The sequence below is a fragment of the Halichoerus grypus genome, chromosome 2 (assembly GCF_964656455.1).
Source record: "Halichoerus grypus chromosome 2, mHalGry1.hap1.1, whole genome shotgun sequence".
Taxonomy (NCBI): domain Eukaryota; kingdom Metazoa; phylum Chordata; class Mammalia; order Carnivora; family Phocidae; genus Halichoerus; species Halichoerus grypus.
Window position 1 is genome coordinate 162,642,698 of NC_135713.1, and position 18,118 is coordinate 162,660,815.

At 38.5% G+C, this 18,118-nt stretch overlaps 1 protein-coding gene and 1 non-coding gene across 4 annotated transcripts in view; one reads left to right on the plus strand and one right to left on the minus strand.

The window, feature by feature from the left end:
- Positions 1 to 18,118, plus strand: part of NCBP3 (nuclear cap binding subunit 3) — a 45,100-nt gene that overhangs the window by 17,674 nt on the left and 9,308 nt on the right. For all 3 annotated transcript variants that reach the window (XM_078068030.1, XM_078068031.1, XM_078068032.1), the window contains exons 4-13: positions 5,746 to 5,871; positions 7,775 to 7,903; positions 8,122 to 8,198; positions 9,157 to 9,265; positions 11,166 to 11,265; positions 11,565 to 11,668; positions 13,461 to 13,752; positions 15,339 to 15,493; positions 16,929 to 17,090; positions 17,914 to 18,076. In XM_078068030.1, the coding sequence (XP_077924156.1) occupies positions 5,746 to 5,871; positions 7,775 to 7,903; positions 8,122 to 8,198; positions 9,157 to 9,265; positions 11,166 to 11,265; positions 11,565 to 11,668; positions 13,461 to 13,752; positions 15,339 to 15,493; positions 16,929 to 17,090; positions 17,914 to 18,076 (1,417 nt within the window). The remainder of the gene's footprint in view (positions 1 to 5,745; positions 5,872 to 7,774; positions 7,904 to 8,121; positions 8,199 to 9,156; positions 9,266 to 11,165; positions 11,266 to 11,564; positions 11,669 to 13,460; positions 13,753 to 15,338; positions 15,494 to 16,928; positions 17,091 to 17,913; positions 18,077 to 18,118) is intronic.
- On the minus strand, positions 2,804 to 2,910 carry LOC118544236 (U6 spliceosomal RNA). The gene has a single exon (XR_004921473.1). It is a non-coding gene; the product is annotated as a U6 spliceosomal RNA (small nuclear RNA).

Sequence of the window (18,118 nt, forward strand, 5' to 3'; positions counted from 1 at the left end):
CTAAATCACTGATTCTCTCTTCTGCCTCATTTATCCTAGCAGTTAGAGCCTCCATTTTTGATTGCACCTCATTAATAGACTTTTTGATATCGACTTGGTTAGATTTTAGTTCTTTTATTTCTCCAGAAAGGGTTTTCCTAATAACTTCCATGTTTTTTTCAAGCCCAGCTAGTATCTTTAAAATCTTCATTTTGAACTCTAGTTCCGACATCGTACTAATGTCCGTATTGAGTAGGTCCCTGGCAGCTGGTACTGTCTCTTCTTCTTTTTGTTGAGGTGATTTTTTCCTTCTTGTCATTTTGTCCAGAGGAGAACAGATAAATGAGAGAAGAAAATGCTAAAAGGGTAACAACGTCCCCAGAAAATACACACTAAACAAATCAGAAAAGACCTGAAACCGGGGAAGAAGAAAGGGAAAGAAATAAAAAAGAAAAATAAAGATAAAAACAAACAAAAAACAAAACAAAAAAAACAATATGGTCAGATATGCTCAGGCTGGTGCATAGATCAGTGCCACACAGTAGATTTTGGGCGTATTTTGGTCTGTTAGAAGAAAGTGCTTCCCAAAATTTTAAAGAAAGAAAAACTTATATATGTACAAAAATAAGGTTAATACGATGAAGGGATGGAATATGACTGAAAAGATGAAAATTATAAAAGATTTTATAAAAGGAATTGATAAGTTGGTTCAAAAAAGAAAGAAGAGGATTTAAAAAAAAAGAAAAAAGGGAGAGAATGTGATCAGGCAGGAGACTAGAACAAAGCCATACACTAAAGATTTAGGGTATATTTTGATCTGTTCGAAGAAAGTGTATCTCAAAATTTTAAAGAGAGAACAACTTATATATATATATACCAAAAATAAGGTTAACTATTATGAAGGGATAGAATATGGCTCCAAAAATGAAAAATAAAAAATATTTTTTAAAAAAAGGGATTGATAAGATGTTGGTTGAAAAAGGGAAATGAAAAATTCAAAAAAAAAAAGAAAGAAAAGAAAAGACAGTTAAAAAAAAAATTAACTTTGAAAGACTAAAGAATCATGGGAAAAAAGCCATGAATTCTATGTGCAGTATTCCCCTAGTGCTGGAGTTCTGCCGTTCTCATTGATTGGTAAACTTGGTCTTGGCTGGCTGTTCTTGCTGATCTTCTGGGGGAGGGACCTGTTGCCGTGGTTCCCAAATGTCTTTGTCGGAGGCATAATTGCCCCGCCCTTGCCGGGTCTGGCCTAAGGAATCTGCTCGGGTTTGCTCTCAGGCGCTTTTTCAAAAAAAAATTTTATTGTTATGTTAATCAGCATACATTACATCATTAGTTTTTGATGTTGTATTCCATGATTCATTGTTTGTGTATAACACCCAGTACTCCATGCTGAACGTGCCCTCTTTAATACCTATCACCAGGCTAACCCATCCTCCCACCCCCCCTCCCCTCTAGAACCCTCAGTTTGTTTTTCAGAGTCCATCGTCTGTCATGGTTCCTCTCCTCTCTTCCTCTCCCCCCTCCCCCTCTTCCCCTCTCTCGGGAGCTTTTGTTCCCTGCAGGCTTTCCATATAGCTTTGGAGGACGAGAGTGAAAATGGTGGCCTCCTAATCTCTGCCCTGGAGGAGCCGAGAACTCGGGGCTCCACTCCTCAGTGCGCCCCCAAAGAAAAGCAGTCAATCACTCCTGTCTCCCCGGTCTCCGGCCACACTCCGTGCTCACCCAGCCTGTGACTGAGCGTTTCTATCTCCAGCACCCTACCCCGTGTGGAGTCTCCAAACCCAGCAGATCCCTGCGGTGCGCTCCCGCACCGCTCCTCCCGGGGGAAGAAGGGGAGTCTCCCCAGATCTGCCGCTTGTTGGGTCCCTGCTGGAGGAGCAGTGGCCCGACTGTGCCACGGATCATGGTTTATGGCAACCCCGAGCTGAGAGCCCGCGCCTGGGCTCCGTCTCTGCAGCCGGCTTCCTTGCTCTGATACCTGGGAGCTCTGCCGCACTCAGGCACCACGGTCTTTCTGTCACCCCGAGGGTCCCGAGACCACACTGTCCCAGAGAGGGTTCCACCCCCCGCTTCGCCACTGGAGCGATGTCCCTCAGCAGAGCCCACTTCTAAAAAGTTCCGATTTTGTGCTCCGTGGCTCTATCACTTGCCAGAAGTGGCCAACGGAGACCCCCTCCCCCACCGTCTATCTTCCCGAATATCGCCTCGGTTTCACTTCTCCGCACGGCCTATCTTCCAGAAAGTGATCGCTTTTCTGTTCAGAGAGTTGTTGCTGTTCTTTTCTTCGATCTCCTGTTGAGTTTGTAGGTGTTCAGAATGGTTTGATCTGTATCCAGCTGAATTCCTGGGAACAGACGAATTCTAGGTCTCCTACATCTCCGCCATATTGCTCCGCTCCCCCGGCCCCATCACCTCTTTAACCCATCCACCCTCCCCTCTCCCCTCTGTAACCATCAGTTTGTTCTCTGTAATTAAGAGTCTGTTTCTTGATTTGTCTCTCTCCCTGTAATTTTTTCCCTTTACTTCTTTGTTTTGTTTCTTAACTTCCACATATGAGTGAAATCATATGGTATTTGTCTTTCTCTGACTTATTTAGCTTTGCATTAAAAAATATGGAAGGCTTGGGGCGCCTGGGTGTCTCAGTTGGTTAAGCGACTGCCTTCGGCTCAGGTCATGATCCTGGAGTCCCGGGATCGAGTCCCACATCGGGCTCCCTGCTCAGCAGGGAATCTGCTTCTCCCTCTGACCCTGCCCCTTCTCATGCTCTCTCTCTCTATCTCATTCTCTCTCTCAAATAAATAAATAAAATCTTTAAAAAAAAAAAAATATGGAAGGCTCCACAAATTTACATGTCATCCTTGCTTAGGGGCCATGCTAATCTTCTCTGTATCATTCCAATTTTAGTATGTGTGCAGCCAAAGCAAACACTTCTGCCCATTCTTAAATGGCATTATTCAGTTTTTGGATGTTGAGTTGTGTTAATTTCTTTATATATTTTGGATACTCACCCTTTATCAGATATGTCATTTGGAAATATCTTCTCCCATTCAGTAGGTTGCCTTTAAGTTTTGTTGATTGTTTCCTTTGCTGTGCAGAAACTTTTTATTTTGATGTCCTCCCAGTAGTTTATTTTTGCTTCTATTTTCCTTGCCTCATGAGATATATCTAAAAAAGTGTTGCTACAGTCGGTGTCCGAGAGATTACTGCCTGTACTCTCTTCAAGGATTTTTATGGATTCGGGTTTCACATTTAGGTCTTGAATCCATTTTGAGTTTATTTTTGTGTTTGGTCAAAGAAAGTGGTCCAGTTCCATTCTTTCGCATGTGGCTGTCCAGTTTTCCCAGTGTCATTTGTTGAAGAGACTGTCTTTTTTTTCATTGTATATTCATTCCTCCTTCGTTGAAGATTAACTGAGCATATAATTATTAAGTTTATGTCCGGTTTTTCTTTTCTGTTCCATTGATCTATGTGTCCGTTTTTATGCCAGTACCATACTGTTTTAATTATGACTGCTTTGTAATATAAGTTGAACTCTGGAATTGTGATATCTCCAGTTTTGTTTTTCTTTTTCAAGATTGCTTTGGATATTCAAGGTCTTTTGTGATTCCATATAAATTGTAGGATTGTTTGTTCTAGTTCTGTGAAAAATGCTGTTGGTGTTTTGATAGGGATTGCATTAAATCTGTAGTTTGCTTTGGGTAATATAGACATTTTAACAATATTTGTTCTTCCAACCCATGAGCATGGAATGGCTTTCCATTTCTTTGCATCGTCTTGAATTTCTTTCATTAGTGTTTTATAGTTTTCAAACTACAGGTCTTTCCTTTTTGACTATAGCCTTCAACCTTTCTTCCTCCCCAGAGGTAACAACTGTTATCAGTGTGAATTATACCAGGCCTTTTTCTAGGTATTTGTGTACACAGATACTTACCCTTAGGTTTATATTTTATTTTTTTTAATATCATCAGATTGTACAGAAACACCTCATTTTATTGCACTTTGCAGATACTGCCTTTTTTTTTTTTTTTAAACCAATTGAAGGTTTGTGGAAACCCTGTGTTGAGCAGGTCTGTTGGTGCCATTTTTCCAACGGCATTTGCTCACGCTGAATCTCTGTCACATTTTGGTAATTCAATATTTCAAACCTTTTTCATTATTATTGTATTTGTTATGGTGATCTGTGATCAGTATCTTTGATGTTACTATTGTAATTGTTTTGGGATGCCACAAACCACTCCCTTACAAGATGGAGAACTTAATCGATAAATGTTGTGCGTATTCTGATTGCTCTACCAACTGGCCGGTCTCCTGTTTCTCTCCCTCTCCTTGGGTCCCCATTCCCTGAGACACAACAATATTGAAATTAGGCCAATTAATAATCCTACAACAGCCTCTTTAAGTGTTCAAGTGAAAAGAGGGTCCACGTCTCTCACTTTAAATCAAAAGCTAGAGGTGATTAAGCTTAGTGAGGAAGATACATCAAAAGCCAAGATAGGCCAAAAGCTAGGCTTCTTGTGGCAAACAGCCAAGTTGTGAATGCAAAGGAAAAGTTCTCAAAGAAATTAAAAGTGCTACTCTAGTGAACACACGAATGATAAGAATTGAAATAGCCTTTTTGCTGATATGGAGAAAGCTTTGGGTCTGCATAGAAGATCAAACCAGCCCATTCCCTTAAGCCAAAGCCTAATGCAGAGGAAGGCCCCGACTCTCTTCTATTCTGTGAAGAGTGGGAGAGGTGAGGAAGCTACAGAAGAAAAGTTTGAAGCTAGCAGAGGTTGGGTCATGAGGTTTAAGAAGGTTTAAGAAGCCATCCATCTCTATAACATAAAAAGCACAAGGTAAAGTACCAAGCATGTAGAAGCTGCAGCAAATTATCCAGAAGATCCAGCTAATTAATGAAGGTGGCTATCCTAAACAACAGATGGGCAATGAAATTAGCTTGTGGTTTTTTTTTGTTGTTGTTGTTTTTTAGATTTTTTTATTTATTTGAGAGAGAGAGACAGAGATAGTGAGACAGAGAGCACAAGTGGGGAGGAGAGGGAGAAGCAGGCTCCCCACAGAGCAGGGAGCCCGATGCGGGACTCGATCCCAGGACCCTGGGATCATGACCTGAGCCAAAGGCAGACGCCCAACGACTGAGCCACCCAGGCGCCCTTGTGTTTTGTTTTAATGTGCATTTTCTTGATTACTAGTGAGATCAACTGTTTTTTCAGACGTTTATTGGCCTTTTTTATTTCCTTTTGTGTGAAATGTGTGCTCATGTTCATTTTTATTTTGGGCTATCATTTTATTATTGCTTTGTAGGATTTCTTTAGTTTCATACTTTGCTTTATATTCAGGAGCAGCATCTCTTCAGAATTGTCATGGCTATTACACATCTCTATTTGATACACATTCTAAAATTATAGAATCAGCTTGTCAAGTTCAAGGAGTAATCCTGTTGAATTTGTTATTGCTTTAATTACTACAGGTTAATTTGGGGAGAGATATCATGTGTTTTACCAACACCATTTGTTTAATCTTTCTCAGCCTAATATGCCTGTTCTGAATTAGATCATTTGTTTAATGCTGTTGCTCTGTGATAAAAATTAAAATAGTTTACCTTACTGTTCTATCTCATTTCTTTTGAAGTAATTGTCATCTTTTCTAGCATATTTCTTTTCTAAACACATGTTATCTGAATTGTCACAAAGGGCTACTGGTGGGATGTGCAATAGCGGGTGGGGAAAATTCTATCATCTCTTTTGTGTCTTGTTTTTCTAGCAATCCCCAAAGTGAGACTGGAGACAATCTACATTTGTGGAGTAGATGAGATGAGTACCCAGGATATCTTTTCCTATTTTAAAGAATATCCTCCTGCTCACATTGAATGGCTGGATGATACCTCCTGTAAGTACACGCAAGTTTTTTGTTGAATATGCTTTTGTTTATGATTTTAATTTTGCCATCTCAGATGGTGAATATTTGTGGTTGAGACTACTCGTCTGTGCCCTAACCTCTGCCTTTAGCCTAGGGGAGAAAGATTGCCCATTGATGAGAACCAGAATGCCTTAGCCAATCTGCCAGATCATATTCCCTGAGTATTCCAAGTCAGCTCAGATGTGATGACCAGGAATCTAGGAGGTTGGTTGCTGGCATCTGAGTCTTGTGTACATGATTGAGGCCTCTTTAACTCCCACAATTTCCCAACAGAGGGGTGGATCCAACTGTGTAGACTTGGGCATCGCACCTTCCCATATAGCTCTGCACAGGGCTGGCTCTGCCTTAGTATTTGATTTAGAATTAAACTGGAACCCTCTGACACTGTATGAGACCTCTCACCTCTGCTTGCTTTGAAACTTCACCTGCTTGCCCTAACCTATGAGCTTTCCAACTTGTGAACTAGCTGTAATTTTTACTTGCCTCGCTATTCCAAGTCTGGTAGGACCTGTGGTAATCACTCTGCTGGCTTCTTGTCTTAACTCACTTCTAGTCTGGCTTTGCTTATTGCCAGCTTGCTGACCTGCTAGGTTGTACCCTGAATAGCTGCCTGGTTTTTCCAGCTGCTTTCTTTAGAAGATGTTGATTCAGTGTTTTCATTGAAAGAAGAAACATGACTGAGTTGAAGAGTTTTCTCCATTTTTCCTTTCGCTTAATTTACACTATCTAAATCAAGGGTTGGCAAACCTTTTTCTATAAAGGGCTAGACAATAAATATTTTAGGCTTTGCAGGCCATGCAGTCTTTGTTTTGTTACATCTATTCAGCTCTGGTATTGTAGCATGAAAGCTGCCATAGACAATATGTTACTGAACAAGCCTGGCTGCTTTCCACAGGATTTTTTTTTTTTTTTTTTAGTAAAAAACATGGTGGATGTGTAGTTTATTGTTACTTATTTAATTAATTATATGTACATAAAGCTGGTATAAATATAAATAAATAAATGAATAGGTGGTGGGCTGGATTTGGCCTGCAGGTTGTAATTTGCTAACTCCTGATCTAAGTCACTAAAACTGTAGCTAAGGGATATTAGAGTCGGAGGGACCCTTTAGATTTACCCAGTTTTCCTAACTCATGTTGTACATCAGAACTGAGAAACAGAAGGAAGATTGTTTGCCCAAGGCCATGTCACATGTTCGTAACAGAAGTGAGAATCTATAGATGTTCATTTTCCAAACTGAGAATGGAAAGGTAACTTTAGTTGAGAAATGCTCTTTTAAACAAAATTAAATAGATTTCTTTTCTATAAGACTTCTCAACACCTTTTTCCTGTTAAATTCTCTTGCTTAAATAAGCAGATTAAATTAGTTGCTACAAAGCCAAGTGGCTGTCATGCCTCCATTGTATATACTCCATGGATACCATCGTCATCCACACTTCACAGTGGGAAACAATCATTAGTGTGTCTGAATGACAAGGTACAACAGATAGCTTCTCTGTAGAGGGCAGTAGTATAAAGGATAATCTAAATTTATTTGATGGTTGTCTTCTTGTCATCATCATCATCATCACCACAAGAACTGCTAACACTATATAATACTCACTGAGCCAGGCAGTTTTAATATGCAGAACCCTTTCTCATGGAATACTTTACAGTTATTTTGTGGAACCCAGTTTGGGAATGCAGCTCTAGGCTAATTTTATCAAAGAGGTTTTACTACCACTTTCTGTACTACTTTCATTAGTTCATACATTTACTGATACTGACCTGTAGCTATATGAGGCCAAAGCAATGAATATGTTGCAGTCTCTGTTTTTTAAAAACTTAAACCATTTGGATGTGATGTAATGTTTTATTTTACATTTTGTTTTAGGTAATGTGGTTTGGCTGGATGAAATGACAGCCACACGAGCCCTTATCAATATGAGCTCTCTGCCAGCCCTGGACAAGATAAGAAGCAGGGATGCCAATGAGGACAGGTCATCTGAGAAAAGTAAAAAAGGTAACAACACAAAGGAGGGACTTTAGGGCTGAAAGTCCTATTCTTTACACCGTTGGTTTAGGTTTTTCTGCAGAGTATTATATAGCGTCTCATTGTCAGTTATTTCTAAAATAAGCTGTGATGCTTTGGATCATCAGTAAATAGAAAATATTGGACTTTTAAATTACATGAGATGGAGTTATGTTAAGGTTCATCTTGTCCCTTATATTGTATTTTAGACAAGCAGGAAGACAGTTCAGATGATGATGAAGCTGAAGAAGGAGAAGTTGAAGATGAGAACTCAAGTGATATAGAGGTTAGTAAAAGGGCAAAGATATATATAAGGTTTTAGTGTAAAAACTGCTTATTGTCTTATTTAAGGCTTAAGGACTTAGTAAATTGTGTTCTTCCTCTGGCTTTCACTGTTAAACCTTTTGAGGGTACACCAGGCTCCTGGCCTTTAAGTTCATATGGCTGTAATGAGTGATTTTTCTTGAAATCTTAGAATAGTACTCATACTTCTGTGTAAAAGAAAATGGTTTTATTGAGAAGTACTTTGAAGTGTTATCTAATCAATAAAATTAAGAAAAAACAAGTGCAGAATATTTCCTAATGGGGCATGTGCTGTTGTTGGAAATATTTTTTTTTTTTTTTTTTTTTTTTTTTTTTTAAAGATTTTATTTATTTATTTGACAGAGAGAGACACAGCAAGAGAGGGAACACAAGCAGGGGGAGTGGGAGAGGGAGAAGCAGGCTTCCTGCCAAGCAGGGAGCCCGATGCGGGGCTCGATCCCAGGACCTGGAATCATGACCTGAGCCGAAGGCAGACGCTTAACGACTGAGCCACCCAGGCGCCCCTGTTGTTGGAAATATTAAAGTGTATTCATTTAAAAACTATTTGTTGAGTACCTACTCTATACCAAATTCTAGGTCCTGTGGATATAGCATCAAACCAAAGTCCTTCCCCTCTTGGAACATACATTCTAGTGGAGAAGACAGACAATACACAGATACACAGATACATAATATAATGTCAGAAAGTGAGGAGTGCTATGGAGAAAAGTAAAGAAGGGTAAGCGGATAGAGAATGATGGAGACTATTCCTTTAGACAAGGTGTTCAGGGAAGATGTCTGACTTAGAAATGTTTCAGAAGAACATGTGCTGTCATGGTTCAACAATTGTTAAAGAATGCTTTCTCAATGGGGACTTTGCTACTGAATAAATATGAAAGAAGCTTTAATGTTTATATTGAAAATGCTCTTTTTTTCTTAAGTTGGACACGTTGTCTCAAGTAGAAGAAGAGTCTCTGCTAAGAAATGATCTTCGTCCAGCTAACAAACTTGCTAAAGGAAATAGGTTATTCATGAGATTTGCTACAAAAGGTAACTGTGATATTTGGCATTAATTTTTAGTTGTAATCTAAGCCATTTTTTTTTGAGTGACATCCTTCTCTTTTGAATAGGAAGTTAGGTCAAGTAATCTCAAAGTCCCTTCAAGCTATAATGTTCTATGCTTGTGAAATGATGGCTTGCTGCCTGAGTTGAATTTCAGATTTTGAAGGTGAATGTTAGCTATTTGTATACTTTTGTGATTTCTGGCTAAAGGAAGTTATTTTCTGTGAAAGCTAGTTTGCTTCTGTGTGTTTCAGCCAATTTATCATCTGAACTATTAATACATTTTTAAATTATACTTTTTTATTCATCACAGCAATTTCTTCCTGGACATCTAATAGTGCCATTCAGCTCTAATTCTCTAAGGAGTTAAAAGCCTCTTAAATTTGTAAGGCTCTCTATGCACAATGATTCTGGTGTGCATTAAAATATGTATGAATTTTGAATATGGAATACACCTCTGGTCTATTTTTCTTGACTGAGACATGTTTAAGGAGTCTAGGCTCATTATTTTATAGACTGCCCCTCAGTTTTGGTTTGTCTAATATCTCCTCCTGATTAAATCGGGTTGTGTGTGTTAGACAAGAGTACCACAGAAATGCTGTTGTATCATTTGCAGTGCATCATGTCGGGAGACACGTGATATTTACTTGTCCCATGTCTGGAGATGTTAACTTTTCTCACTTGGTTAAGGTAATGATTGCCAGGTTTCTCCTGTATTTCCATTTGTAATATAAAAATTTGTGGGAGGTACTTTGAGATTATGTAAATAGACTTTTGCTCATCATACTTCCACTCAACATCCATTGATGACTTTTTAACTACATTTCTTTATTAGTTGGCATTCTGTTATAAGGAAGAACTTTCTCTTTCTACCCATTTATTTATTTACTTACTTAATTATATCAGTTTAGATTCATGAGTCTTATTTTATTCAGTGGGTTATTCATTCATATCATTGTTTTGATTTACAAATCTTCTTGGATTTGGCCAGTGGAGCCCCTTCAAGCTCTATTATTTTGACATGCCTTCATGATTCTTTGAGCACTTTCTTTCTTTATGGCACAGTAAAACATCTTGTTTTTCCAGACTCAACTTGTACTTTCCCTGTCCCAGATCTGGAATCAGCCATTCTCCAAGGAACTGGTGGGCATGTTTTTTAAAGGGTGCACATACTGGCTTGTGCCACTGTTTACTTATAGTACTGGATACATGTGCATTGGTATTCATCTGTTGTTGTCAGTGGGTGCCTCAACGAAAATGTGTATGATCATTTCTTTCTATTAACTGGCACTTTAACTTGACAAAAGTGATCTTCTCTATCTATGTTCATTTGAGTGGCTTATTTGAGTGCATTCTAGATAAATGGTGCTATGCTGTTTTCTGTAAGCCGTTTTGAGGAACGTCATGAATGGAAAAAATGTTTTACCAGATATATGGAATATATATAATCTGTTTCTTTAATACTTCTTTGTTATTGGAGTGTTGTCATTCAGAAACAAATGTCATCTTTCAGGGGGGCAGGGAAAATGCTACCTCTTCTGGAAAGCCTTTTTTATTCCTGAACAGCTATAATGACTGAAGCTCTCTTAAGCTTCTTAGAACCTTGTATGTTGTATTATTGTTGTTGTTATAGTATTTTCTCTATGAGGTCAGTCAGCTCCTTAACGGGAGCTTAACCTCATTGATCTCTGTATTTTGCTCCACCCCCTCTATATTGCACTGCTTTGCTTTTGTAGGCACTGAGAGTGAATATTTGTAGCGTATCTTTCCCTTTTGTTGGCAGATTGTGCTGATCTGATCCCAGCTATGGAAAACATTTTTTTAAACCATTCAACATTGTCTTCATACCAGTGGGAAATCCTAGGTAACTGTCGTAATTAATTTTTAGATGACAAAAAGGAACTTGGAGCAGCCAGAAGAAGTCAGTATTACATGAAATATGGGAATCCAAATTACGGAGGCATGAAAGGAATTCTTAGTAATTCTTGGTGAGTCCAGAACTTTAAAATACAATAGTTTAAATACTACGTAAGCTTTTCTTAATCCCTCAGTTGGTATTCTGCAGTGGAATGTCAACACCATGTGTGGACTCGAAGGAAGACAAGAAGAAAGAGTTCAAGATTCTTAACTCTAGGGTAAATGGTATGAAAGGCTGAGTTTGAGTTTCACGTAAAATGTCTCTGTTTCAGCACCTAACATTTCATCAGTGTATAGTTGAATTTAATTAGTAGATTTCAAGGTCCTTTCTGTTGGTTTTTGACTATGTGCTTATTTTGGAATGTTGCAGGAAGCGAAGATATCATTCCCGTCGCATTCAGCGGGATGTGATCAAGAAGAGAGCCCTGATTGGGGATGACGTTGGCTTGACGTCCTATAAACACCGACATTCCGGTAGTTGCCTGCTCAGCTCTTGGGTAGACACATGTTTGGCTCCCGAAATCATATTCTTATTCTTAATACAGTCTTTTAAGGTTCCAAACTTTATCATCCTCTCTTCCTTGCCCTCACCCTCTGCCAACATATAGGAAAGTAAGTCAAGTCACGATTAATTTTAAATTGCCCATACAAAAGAGGTCAAATGATTTAATAAAAGCTGTTCTAACAAAAAAGGCCAAATATGACATAGGAAAAATTGAAAGAAAATTTTCTGTAGGAATCTAATTTTTCTACTATTAATATCAAAAGCTGCATGAAAATCTTTTAAGTTATTTTATCAGATGACTTGATTTTATTATTTGTCTGATGATGAAAATAGGCTGCTATGTCTGGTGTTTTATGCTTATTGGCTTGTGCACACGAATACCTCCGTTAAATGAGATACCATGACTTGGGTTTCATTTTGTTTGTTCTGTCCTTCCTTCCTTTCTTTCTTTGTTTTGGTGCTTATGAAAGAACCGCTTTCATTATGTTTTATAAAGATTTTTTATTTTTAATCTAATCTGTAGAATCTTCTACATGCTTTGTAGAACTGCTAAGTCAGCATACAAACATGGGATAACATGTTTATCATTGTAACAGGGACAGGTGAAGTCTATCATTTTTATTTAATGAGTATATCCAAAATTGTATATTTGAAATCTGCTTCTTAAAAATGTATATACTTTTCTGTTACACAGTTACAGGTTTCCAATTTCAATTACTCTAAGGTATTCTTACCATACAATCTTTATATTTACATTAAAGAAATTAAAAAGCAAATTGCCCCTAATTCTAGCACGCTAACATAAACAACTGATTTCATTTTGCATTTATTTGTCTCTTTTCATAATAAATATAATTGTTAACATATATTTTATAGTCATCTCCCACTTAGAAGCATTTTTCCATGAACTTTAAAGTTACAGTTGATTTTCATTATTCATAGTGGTTATGTTCTATAAAGTCACCGTGATCGTTGATATAGTGAATACTAAACCGTTCGGAGACTCTGGTCACACCATTTTCATCAGCTGATCAATATATAACCTTGGATGTGTGTTTCTGTTTAAAGACATCTTATTTAATACATATTGTTGATTCATTAACATTGGACTCACAGCCAACAGCACTATAACTCATGCTCGAACAAAGCTTATTTAACATGTGTTTATTCTGTAAGGCACATCACAGCCTTCTTGGGCTTAAGAACACAAGACAGCTTTGGCAGTACACTTGGAGGCCATTTTAAAAAATTTTTAAATGAAATCACCAAAAAAAGCCACAAAAATATGAAAAGCATGGCACTTAATGAACTGCAAAAAGGGCACTTGTTTATAGTATGAGAGCTGAAATAAAGCAGAGTGTTGCCTCATTTGACCTCAGCTGGGAATATGCACAGCTGATGACTCAATTTTTTTGTCACTCTGCACATGTCCACAAATGACCATGAAAACACCTTTACAAGTGTTGATATGGAGTTACAAATAAATTTGACAGATTTGCAAATATAGAATTCATGAATAATGACAATCAACTGTACTTTAGATAACTTTATAATAGTCTATCAGGTTACTAGATCATACTGTACTAGCCATTCTTCTGTTGTAGGTATCAGAATGGCAACTAGATTGGAACTTACAGATAATGCTCCAGTAAGATCTCGGGCATGGGAACCCCACCTTTAAAAAGGTCACCAACGTAGAGTAGAAAATCAGATTTGTTAGTTTTAGTGCTTTTCCTAATGTGTTTTGGTTAAATTTCTTAGGACTAGTAAATGTTCCAGAGGAACCCATTGAAGAGGAAGAAGAGGAGGAGGCAGAGGAGGACCAGGACATGGATGCAGATGACAGGGTGGTGGTGGAGTACCACGAGGAGCTGCCAGCTCTCAAGCAGCCCCGGGAGCGGAGCACCTCTGGGCAGTCCAGTGCCAGTAGTTCAGACTCCGATGAAATGGACTATGACCTAGAATTGAAAATGATTTCCACTCCTTCACCAAAGAAAAGCATGAAAATGACCATGTATGCTGATGAAGTGGAATCCCAGTTGAAAAATATTAGGTAAAAATAGTTTTTTTTTTTTTTTAATCAATGCTAGCTTTTTATTTTATTTTAAATACTAATTCATAACTTTCTCTTAACTCCTCTTAATTTTATAATCACTTTTATCTGTTCTAATTTCAGTCCGTTGAAGAATTTGAATAAAAGCATCCAGTTTTTCCTGTAAATAGACAATAAGTAATCCTTGTTATAAAAATGATAGACAGTAATAGAAAGTGAAAATCATCCATAATATCACCTTTCCTAAAATAATGACTTAACAATTAAATGAATAACTTTCCTGCTAATTTTATGTATATACCTAGCACATGGAGAAATTATAGATATAGTTCTACAAAAATGAGGTTGTATTTATATTTTGCAGTGTGCTTTTTCTGTTTAATATATTGTAGACTTCTGTTTTTTTCACCCAGATGTAGTACATTGTTTGAAAGTATCATGATTTATTTAACCAATTCCTTATTGATAGACATGTAGGTTTCTATTTTCTTACGGTTGCACTAACTAGATAAATTTCTTGAATTCCAGTTATTGCACAAAACTACATGTATATTTAAAAATGTGGTGTTGCTAGAAGTGCCTAGGTGGCGCAGTTGGTTGAGCATCCGACTCGGTTTTGGCTCAGGTCATGCTCTCAGGGTTGTGAGATCGAGCCCCGCGTCGGGCTCAGCATGGAGTCTGCCTAAGACTCTCTCCTCTTCCTCTGTCCTTCCCCGCCCACCCCTGTTCTCGCATGCGCACGCGCACTCTCTCACTCTCCAAAATAAATAAATCTTAAAAAAAAAAAAATCCGTGTTGCCAGATTTCCTTCCAAAAAGGTTTTACTCACTTTATAACCTATTACCTACGTACTCACCAGTCTTATCACTCTTTCTAATTTTTGCTAATTTTGTGGACCAAAAAAAAAAGTTATTCTAATATGTATTTCTTTGATGACTAGTGGGGATGAACAGATTCCAAAGGGCAGATAGCATATGCACAACTCAAAGTGTTGGGGTCTAGGGCTTCTCTCTCTAAGTGTTCGTGGTAGTGTATTTGGGGAAAGGAAAAACAATTCAATCTGGTTCGTTTATATGGCATTGCTCATATCCTTATTTTTAGTTTCCAGAGAACTTCCCAGTGTTGAATGCTGCCAGAATAATGCTGGTGCCTAGCATGGTAGCAGATGTCTTTGACAGAGAAGTCTGCCCTTTAAAGAAAGAGATTGTAGACTCTGTTGTATGTTGACTACAGCAAAATCACAGCCTGGGTGAACAGAGATCCCTGAGCCCTTTGCAGGCCTTACTCAACATTTGTCCCAGAAGGGAGGGTACTGGGACTTGCAATTACACATTCTTTGATAGTTTACAGATATCATTTGTGGAAACCACACTGGAAAACTCAGAAGCCTACTTGCCCTGATCTCTTTATAGCAGCCTGATCATTATTTTTGTAAGCAAATAATTATTGATATGTGGTATTTGTGAGTGAATATTGGCTATATTAGATTGGGCTCTTAAATTGTTTTCTCCAAAATATATGAGATTATTGCATAGTCATTATCCCACAGTTGAAGTTGGTTAATTGTGCCTTTTTTTTTTTTAAAGGAACTCCATGAGGGCAGATACTATATCCACAAGCAATATCAAAAACCGAATTGGTAACAAATTACCAACTGAGAAATTTGTAGATGTCCGACACCTGTTAGATGAAAAACGTCAGCACACACGTCTACGGCCACCAGGCAGCAATACTAAGTCAGGTATTGTTTGTTCAGTTGTGGTTCTGAGCTCCAGAAAGCAAATTAGGGCAGAGGTAGGTCCTTGGATAAAACATTGCCAGTAATGAACTGATTTAGTTGTCCTAGTTCATCACTTCTAAATTTTGGGTTAGGCATTGGAACTTTAGGACATGAAAAATAATCGTACTTTTGCAGTACTAGCTTTCAATATTTATGTCCCAATTATTTTACTCTGTATGTCATTGATACACTTTATACATAGGATGATAGAAATTAAGTTGGGTTTTTGTATAAATGGTCCAGAATTTGAACTAGATAGTATACATGTGCAGAGTGGGTACTTGGCCACGCCTGCTGTGTGCCAGGCCCTGGGTTAGATGCAAAGTCATCATAGCACTTAGATGGAGAAACATGAGTGCACATATTCTGGTAATTCCACCCCAAAACAGAATGGAGTAAGTGCTCTACTAGGTCTGTAAGCAGTAGGCCATGGGAGCATAGAGGGGAGGTGGGTCTACTGGGGGAATTGTGGAGGGCTTCTTAAAGAAAGTGGCTTTAGAGCAAGGCTCGGGGAGGGAGTAGGATCTCCATTGGCAAACCTAGTTTTTTGAGGTGGGAAATAAACTGATCTTATATTTATTTTAGAAAGATAATTTGTGGCAGGGTGGGGTAGGGTAGAGAGCTAAATAAGTAACAAGGGTCTAAACTAGATCCGGGAGAGTGGAGATGGAATGGATGAGAATATCAAAACTTGTAAAGGAAGAAGACTTGGCACTAGGAAATGAGGGAGCAAAGGGAAAGAAGCCAAAGGACTCAGGCCTGAGAAACCAGAAAGTTGGGGATGCTTCTCTCTGAGATAATAAGCAAGATGGATGAAAGCTGCAGTACAGTGACTTGCTAGTAAACGTGTTGTTGCTGTTATTGTTAGGGGGAACTCAAGAGGACAGATTTCTTGGAGGAGGTTTGGAGGAAGGGAAAAACAAATTTGATTTGTCATATCTCCCCTTGATCCTTTGCTTTTGTCAATCTCATTACATTTACTATTAAATGTAATAAGTTTATTAAGAATTCCTTATATGTTCAAAGATTGTGGTTTCTGTCCTCAGGGAACTTACAGTATTGTTTGTTAGCTGAAATGTTTGTAAATTCTTTGGTATGCTTGGTTCTACTTAAAACACACGCACAAAAAACGAAACAGCTGAGTTTGTGTCAGAAGTTCCTTTCTGGAGCAGTCAGCTGAGAGGTTTTTTCCACTGGAAGCCTCGATGTCTGAACTTTCCTAGGGGAATCCGGACTGATTATATAGAGAGAAGGATTTTAGAAGCTTGATTTTGTCAGGCTCTTTGTCTTGGTTTGGGGAGATTTGGCACCAGGTCCTCTAGGGATCTCAGGTTGACAATATCGATAGCAAAGCACACATGCTTGGTCACAGTAATACTTTTTTTCCTTTTTCTAGATATACGCCAGCGGTTAGGAAAAAGACCATATTCTCCAGAAAAGGCTTTTGGTAGTAACCCAGTCTTTCGGAGAGAGCCTTTTTCTGATGTACATAGTAGGCTGGGTGTTCCCAGGCAAGACATTAAAGGCCTCTACTCTGATACTCGGGAGAAGAAATCAGGTTGGTAACACTTAAAACCGAGGGGGATAGGAATTGGGTAAGAGCAGACTACAGCATAGAAATATTTTGTTGGTCAAAGGCAAGAAATAGCGTATGTCAAAAATAAATTATTTTTCCTCTTCCGTTATAGTCGTCATAATTGTAATAAGGGTATGGAAAATTTAGAAAATAGAGAAAAAACAAAACCAGCCTTGGTTCTTTCTGTTTAGCGCAAATACTTTTTAGTCTTAAGTTTCTATTCACATCTTTGTCCATATACATATTCTGCTTTTTTCATACAGGATTTTATTGTGATCATTTTTTCACATTGTTAAATTCTTTATAAATAAAATATTTAATTGCCTTTATAGTGTAGTATGCTATGAAATGCTAAACACGTATTTCTCTATTGTTAGATATTAATAAAGTATATTTTAAAAGTTAATGGATAGTGGGCCAACTCTCTGAAAGTTTACAGTATAGCAGGCCTGTCAGTTTGCAGAATTTATAGCTGGGAATGATCTGGGAATGGCCCACTCCTGGCAGAATGAAGCTCTACAGAGAATGGTGAGTCTCACCAGGGAGGGGCAGGTATAGCATAAGCAGCCTCCGAGGTGATTCTGATATGCATGGGAGGCACACGTCCCCTAGCTGTGGGACCCAAAGATCCCTCAGTTTGCAGGCAGGGATGATAGCCAGGGAAATGAGATTACCTTCCTAATGCTGCAGAGAGGTTACAAGAGCCACAGACCCCTCCCCAGTGTTTTTTGCACATCAGGTGATGGCAATGCCCCTGCTTCTCAGCATTGACCACCAAAACTGAAATGCCTTCTCATCCAAACAGGTAGTTTATGGACGCGCTTAGGATCTGCACCCAAGACCAAAGAAAAGAACACGAAGAAGGTGGATCACAGGGCGCCAGGCACTGAGGAAGATGACTCTGAGCTGCAAAGGGCATGGGGGGCTCTGATAAAGGAGAAAGAACAGTCTCGCCAAAAGAAGAGCCGGTTAGATAACTTACCATCTCTCCAGATTGAAGTTAGTCGGGA